The sequence below is a fragment of the Filicampus tigris genome, chromosome 7 (assembly GCF_054856515.1).
Source record: "Filicampus tigris isolate MCC_2025a chromosome 7, RoL_Ftig_1.0, whole genome shotgun sequence".
Lineage (NCBI taxonomy): Eukaryota > Metazoa > Chordata > Actinopteri > Syngnathiformes > Syngnathidae > Filicampus > Filicampus tigris.
Genome location: NC_141223.1, coordinates 7,128,417 through 7,136,099, shown reverse-complemented (window position 1 = coordinate 7,136,099; position 7,683 = coordinate 7,128,417). Strand labels below are relative to the sequence as shown.

At 42.3% G+C, this 7,683-nt stretch overlaps 1 protein-coding gene across 9 annotated transcripts in view; it reads right to left on the bottom strand.

Annotated features, from left to right (window-relative positions):
- Positions 1-1,213: 1,213 nt before the first annotated feature.
- Positions 1,214-7,683, bottom strand: part of mecom (MDS1 and EVI1 complex locus) — a 140,165-nt gene continuing 133,695 nt past the window's right edge. For all 9 annotated transcript variants that reach the window (XM_086036368.1, XM_086036360.1, XM_086036362.1 and 6 more), the window contains 4 exons: positions 6,260-6,404; positions 4,522-4,764; positions 4,254-4,440; positions 1,214-3,034 (listed from right to left, as the gene is read on the bottom strand). In XM_086036368.1, the coding sequence (XP_085892494.1) occupies positions 2,900-3,034; positions 4,254-4,440; positions 4,522-4,764; positions 6,260-6,404 (710 nt within the window). In that variant the 3' untranslated portion in view covers positions 1,214-2,899. The remainder of the gene's footprint in view (positions 3,035-4,253; positions 4,441-4,521; positions 4,765-6,259; positions 6,405-7,683) is intronic.

The window sequence follows — 7,683 nt, the reverse complement described above, 5'->3', positions numbered from 1 at the left end:
CAGCGGCGCTATACTGTATATGTATTATGATTAGCCGATGCTTCACAGATTAGCTAGAGAAATGCAAATTTATACTGAAGCCCCTCTCACCCATTCAATTTAAGATGCTAAATATAGTGTCTTGCTTTATGAGGGCTACAGAATCAGCAAAGACACATTCTTGATGAAAGCAATGACAACAAACCTCAAATGAAGCAAGAAGCCACTTGATCACTTATGGATATTTAATATCAGATATAGCTGCCACAAAAAACAAACTAAGGTCAAACATACATTATTACAGTACCACAAGAAAATATGGACAACTTTGCTTAGTGACGGATGGTTTGACGTAATCAAACAGACTTTATTTGGTCAACGCTAGCACAGGTGGCAAAAGTCCCACTCAGGACCATTGTCATGGCCACTCCATTATGAAGTTGGCTTGCACCATCACTGCAGCTGACCTCATCAAAGCTGTACGACCCACGCCGACCTCATCAACAATGCCTGACCCCCCACGACCTCATCAAAGGTGGACGCCCCGCGAAACCCTGAAGGGTGACGACAGCCCCTAAGAAAACTCACCACCCGCTAGGGTAACAAGAGCACTGTAAACGTGGTGCGGCAAGGCCACGCAGTCATCGACACCGTCATGCCCAATTCATCCAACCCTGCAAGCCCCCTTCCTGAGTTGCCCCGCGGACAATGGAGCTGCTAAGACTTCCAAACTCTCCCGGCCACAATGTCCGCCCACGTCGGCCGGCAGCGGTGATAGAAAAGGGGGTGCAAGACGGGGGAGGCCCGCTGCACGGGATGGGACTCTTATTGAGCGTTTGAGCGATGAGCCAGGTCATCACATCTACCCACCTCATCCATCATGCCCCACAAACAGACACAAATGAAGAGGACACATTCCTGCCTCCGCTCCCACTACCACATTCAAGCCGGCTCTGGCCTTCTGTCATCTCTATGGAAGCCAATACCCAGGGATGAAAAAAAAAAAAAAATTAAAAAGGAGCAGAGTTCAGCTATCGCTTGTTTTTGGATTTTGGAGGCCATGGGAGTGCCAGAAGAAAGTGCCAGGTGGTTCTCTGACCCATATGTAGAAAACTGTGTTTGTGCCGTAATTACGGGCATGGGAAGGGGGCTGTATGGGATGCTGCGAGGGAGGTTACAAATGAATGAGTGAGTAAAATGTCTGTGGAAGAATAAAGAGAGGAAGGAAGACATGTCAATCCACATTGTAGTCCTTTATTTAGTTGTTCCTCCCACATTATTTGAATTGAAATGCATAACAGTTACATTGTAAAAAGCATTAAAATAAAAGTACCTCAACTTGCGGATTACTTTTTAAAATTGATTATAAACAAGGACAAAAACAAAAATGTGGTCCCTCAAAAATGGGAGAATACATAAGAGCAGTGTGTTTAATTTTAATTTTTTTTTTTTTTTTTTTAAAGTTTGGCACAAGGGTTTAACATGAACGGAACATCACACAAGCTTGCAGACAACCGTAGAAAATTTCAACACAAATCTTAGCAGACCAACCATGCGCATATGAACAAATGATACCTGGGTTGTTTTGTCTTTTAATGATTTCCTTCTATATACAGTTTTTTTTTTCTTATTTCATTTTAAGTGATTTTTTACAATTTAATCATTAAATTGTCATTAAAAAAACTAATCTATTCATCAACCAGTTTCATCAAAAGAATAAGGAGTGAGTTGTATGTTTAATACTATCTGGCACTCAAATGGAATCTACTAACCCCAATGAAGTCTAGGATAGGCCCGGTGAGGAATCTGCCATCCCCCAGGCTTGGAGCAGTGCTATTCAGTAAACAAACTACAGTTTGCCAGGAAATAAATACAATTATCAACATACAACAACAAACAACAACACCAACAACACCTGTAACATCAACAAAAAAATAAGAATTATTAAAACAAAATTATGATTGTCTAAAATGAATGAAAGTCAAGAATGAGCAGTTAACAACTAGCATTCAGGCTATTTAGTGGTATTGTTGGCTGACTAGGATGGATTCAATGATGTGGAAAAAGACAAATGCCCTTTATAGAACAACATTTAACTTCAGCACTGGCTACTTATCTCAGTAAAAACACGTGTTTTCTTTTCATCCGCTAAAATGACAATCTATTTATAACCTTTCACAGATAGCGCAGACGGGCAGGATGGAACGCAGTACAGAATGGTCCGTAGACAATGTACAGCGCAATGATTGTGCAGACACACTGTGAATACAGATAGGGAACTGGCTTGATTTAGCTTCACTTTTTATGGTACGGCGTTATTTGAACCCAAGTTGTTACCACCCTTCATTTTATCAAGTGCATTTTTTTCTTTTTTTTTTTTTACAAGGAACACATGGACCCCAGGGGTTTGAATTGCAATACAGTTTGAATATACATTAGGTCATTAAAGACCGTGTTCTTGTTACAGTTAAACATACTTGCCTTTGAGACACAAGCAACTCTATATAGTCACCCTGCTTTGTGTGAACTGGGCAGTGAATGCAGTCTATCAAAGATACATCAGCACATCTTCCATGTCCACCAGCTGCCTTTGGTGTGCAAATGAAGAGAATAAATATGACTATTATTACTTTAGATTTATTATTTCCATCGCAATCGCGTCATCCTGCTAGGTGCCATACAAGGAAATCCATTTTAAGGTCTCAGAGGGATATTTTTCTCCATAGAAGTTGAGGTTTTCTGGGCTGGCGTCTGCAAGGACCCTGCTTTGTGTACACGGCGCTCCACTCAGCAATCGTAAGGGCCATGATTCTGCTTAGCAGTCACTCCAAAGACATTGAGAGGAAGAGTGCGCCCGCAACGGGTTCCCAATTCCATGAGTCAGGGTATAGGGGAGGTAAAAGGTGAAACGCGGGTGTCATCATACGTGGCTGAGGGACTGGAGGGCACTGGATTCAGCAGCAGCCCGAGCCAGACTGTGCCACATGGAGGCCGGCGTGTGGGTGGTGGAGTGGAGAGAGTCCTTTTCAGCCAGAGACAGCATCATGGCATATGCCTGGGAAAGGACAGAGGTGACGATGTCATTTAGTTATCGTACACAACACATCTTGAAAGATATTGGAAAATATGTTTATTATTGTCGTGATTTGCAGTGGATAACTGCGTCATAGGAGCAGTGTCAAATATTTCAACTCCAGCTGTCAAACGAGGTAACAAAAATATTAGAAACAGCTATTAGTTAGATGTAGTGCAGTTCACTACTGTAAACTATACCTGCAGTTACAAACATATTGTTTTATTAATGTTTCTGACAGTGTAAAGGCAGAATAGTTTAAGCGCTATTGTATTTAATCTCATTACATTGTGAACTGATCATGCCCTTGTGCCTGGTCAGAGTGTTTGTTCTTTCGGAGGTGATTTACAGTGTAAATGTTGAGTGATAGGAAAATGAAGCTTCATGAAGCAGTTGTGGTATTTTTCTTTTTTTACTCCTCTAGTTGGTGCTCTTGGTTTAAAGATCAAGGCCAGTGCAATGGAAATGTATTCAATTACCAATGCATTAAACCATCTAGAGGAGTCAAAAATGCTCACAAGTGATTCATAAAGCTTCATTTGTGCATCAGTAATTTATGAGTGGGATGTCAACAGGTTGAGGTAATAGCGTTTTAAATTTTATTTTATTTCGCTAAATTGACGTGGTTGGCTTCCAAAGTAGCACAAAAATCCTTTATGCATGATGGTCGGAATCCCATCCGTGTTATTTTCTGACGTCACCACAGAAGGATGCCAGTGATAGAAGAGGAAAAGTGGTTGATGATTATTGATGATGATGATGACAGCAGTACATATACCGTACATCTCTGCTCCGTTCATTATGATGAAAGTGATAATAAATTGACGGCCACAATGAAAGGGAAATGTACACTGGAATGAGATTGGTCCTTGCATGAAATGACCCCACCCCACAAGCCATCTCCCTCTACATATTCGTCACTGCGTCAGTCACCAGTCAATGATGTTAATAATGCGTAAGCTTTAACAGTGATATTCTTTTATACTTTGATCTTTATAACTCTGACAGATATAGATATGTTAGAACATTAATCGTGTTAAAACAAGTTGTTGAAACAAACTTAAAAATGTTTTGCCCCCCTGAAATACTGAATGTATTTGTTATGAGGAAAATGAATTCAAAACAAATCAGAGGTTGACCAGCCTCAAAGAATAGATTAGAGCACATATGCAGTTAGAGGCTCCTTTCAAAAGGCTGTTACCTGTGACTTTGATTTCCGAAAGAGGGGCTGTTTGACTGTGTCATTCAGCGAGGCAGGTGCAAACGATTGGTCGTCTTCATCACCTTCTCCATCGCTCAACTCACTCTCCTCAAGCTTGTGAATGTCTGAAAAGTGACGGATCTGATCCAAGGCGGAGTAGCCACTCGGCTCTTCCTCGTCCTTATACCTGAATACCCAGAAAAAATATCTTAATGTCAGCAATCAAAATTAAAATCAGTCACCATTAATATTCAGGTATCACTTTTACCTCTTTGGAGAGATTTTACAGCTCTGGCTCAAGTCATTTGTCCGGCTGAAGTCCAATCCATCTTGTATGATGTCGTCATTAATGTTGCTAGGGGGCAACTCCTCTTGGGGTTTATGCAGGGCGTTGCTGGGCTCTTCCCCATCTTCATCTGCAGCAAGCTCCTCTGCTTCCTCGTCTTCCAAGTCATGTGACCCATGCCTGGCCATCAGAGTCTTTTCTTCTTCAAATGGGTGACCGTTGACACTGCAGACCAAGAATGTACCATATTTATGTAGTAAAGAAATGATCCACCCACTATCAACTGAAATGGATTTTTTTGGGGGGTGTTTTCAAATGTTCTTGGAAAATTCCTCTGCTTCTGTATGTGCAAAAACACAATGTCTAGTGGCCTATTGGATAAAGCTGCGAAGCAAGCCAGTCCAGCCCAGCAGCTGGGATGGAACAAAGCCGGAATCTCGATGTCACTGAGGCTGCAGGCCCCCTCTGGGCACAACAGTACCAACTTCATCATTGCAGCACTTAACTGGAGTGCTCAGCCTCTCTTCTTGTTTATCTTCACTACTATCTAGTAATCATCTAATAGGCAAAATATTTAGCTGACAGCTCCATTTGGAAGTTGAATTATGAGTACACTGCCAAGCGGTCCATTCTGCTCTCCTTGTAAAGGGAAAGAGAACCAGCTATCCAAACTGCCAGAGTCTTCATTTTTCTTTCTGTCACAGGAAACCACCATTTGCTAAATCATCTGGAACCACATAGAGACTGATTCACTAATTACACTCAGGGATGTCTTTCACCAGATACTTAAAAATCTTGCACAAAGAACTCTAAGAGAAAGAAAAGTGCAGATAGGAAAGTAACACGTAATTACTCTACACGGTACCTGATTTGATGGGAAGAAGTGTGTGCAGACATAAAAGATGTGTATCATCTTGTGTTCTTTATCATCTCTTGTTTTAATGTGATTTAGAGTGGTCTTACACTGGGACGCAGTAAGTTTGGGCCTGACAAGGTGGTATTTGTGCCGTGTTGATCTCACACGGCTCAGAATAGTGACTACTGAAGAGTCAGCGAGAGCTCTGTGATTAAGAAAACAGATTCGCTAATTATGCTTTCAAACGTGGTAATTTGCTGGGAATAAAGTATCTATCAGAAGCAGTCAGAAGCGCACCATTTTGAAAGGAAACACAGGCCGACCTTGTGACCCCACCCCCTCTACCCTCTTCCTGTAGGCAGACATGTTGGTTCCAGATGTGGCGGGCTAACTGCTTTGCTCCCCCTTTGGGCTTCTCTTCCCGTCCTCCCGAGGCTCCTGCATCTACTCCTGCTCTTGGAGGCCCAATCATCGAGCAGTCTACCAGATCTCTATCTGGCCGTACAATCAGGCCTGTGATCACACTGACGTGAGGCGCGTGAAAACAAACTCTGAGAGCCGAGCACATTGCACAACAGCTATCTGACCCGATCGCAGCTCCAAGAATGTATTTGCATAAGGCACAGACGAACTTGCATGCACAGAGACATCACCTGATTTAATGCATGAAAGAGCTGGGATCTCCTTAAATGTTGACACACACGATTGCTCTCTCAATAGTTCTACGAAGGGCTGGAGTGATAGCAAAATACAGGTCTAAGACAGACAGACCGCTATTGACTAATTTTTGTGTCTTTGGGCCCTTACATCCAGAAGAAAACAGATGCAGAAAGTAGAGTTTAGAAAATGTATATGTCTATCTACCCTTCTTCAGAGGGGTCCGGTGATGTTTGGCTCTGGCCTGTGTTGCCGATGAAATTTCGTATTTCATTGAAGTAAGAGTCTTCTTTGTCGTCCAATATGGCGCTGCTACCATCTAGTTCTGACTGTGGAGAAGACATGGCAGTGCCTGTGCAAAGAGAAAAGGAGCAAATATTTCTTTTCAGTATCGTTATTTTCTGATACATCTTGGAATTTAATGTAGGAGTCACAAGGACACACTTATGGCCCTTTCTGACCAACATGACAAACTTGGAGCTCGTTGCACATTGTTTCTTGGGACAAACTGTTCCTGTAGACCAGGGATCTCAAACTCAACTTATATGGGGGGTGATGGAGATTGCCTGGGTGTGTCTGGGATGCAAGTATTCCACAAAAAGGGGTCCAAGTATTGAAAAAAAGTACGAATGATCCAATCTTATTCATCTTTATTAATAACAATTCAGAAAACTAACTGTTCTTCAGAACGTGAACACGATTGGTGAACCATTCGTCTCTCTCATCTCCTTGGTACTTAGCATACTCCTCAGCATGTCGAGTTGAGTAATGATGTTTAGTTTGTTGAGCGCCACAACTTTCTCTGCGCATTCAAGACATGGCTTGGGAGCCCCTGTGGTCTTCAAAAAATAATTCCGTCTGCTATTTTGCTAGAAATTGGCTGTTCTCGTCACCAACCTTTTTCTGCATGGCAAGTTTTAAAAAAGACATGACCAGACCTGGGTGACAGGATATCTTCCTTCCGCTTGGTGTCACCTTGGAATTACGTTTCAGTGAAAGAGGTCATAAGCCAGAGCTATGGTAGCTCATAAGTTATTTAAAAAGCCCAGAGCAATGAGATGGCATTGATGTTAAGTAGGGGACCGCAAAATACAATCCTGCGGGCCACAAATGGCTCCCCGGCCGTGAGTATGAGACCACTGCTTTGGAACCTAAACTCAGCACGTCACATCGTGTGACTCCATATAAAAGCTGATTAAACATTTTTGGTCGATGAGTGACTTGAATGGCTGAATCCCCAGATTTAGACTGGCCAGACCCATTGTTGAGTAAAAGTGCACAATCGAATGCGATGCAATAAAGCTGCGTTGACGTTTCAGCCTTTGAAAGGTTTTTCATTTCAGATCAGGGGGGGTGATGGCCATCGGGAATTTCGGGAAAATTCACATATTTTCCCAAATGACTGGTGAGCTGTTCCCTCACCCCCGTCACTGATTACGTTTCAGCGCGTGAGGGATGCACCCCGTCGCCGGCATTTTGCTACTTATTTTTTTTTGCTATCTCTCGGTGTGTCAATTGCTGACTGTCAGATTCTGATGAATCAAATCAAAGACATTGAGCCCCTCACATCCATAAGCTATGCTAATGATTAAATGAACTCTTATAATAAAATTCTTGTGCTGTTGTTGAGC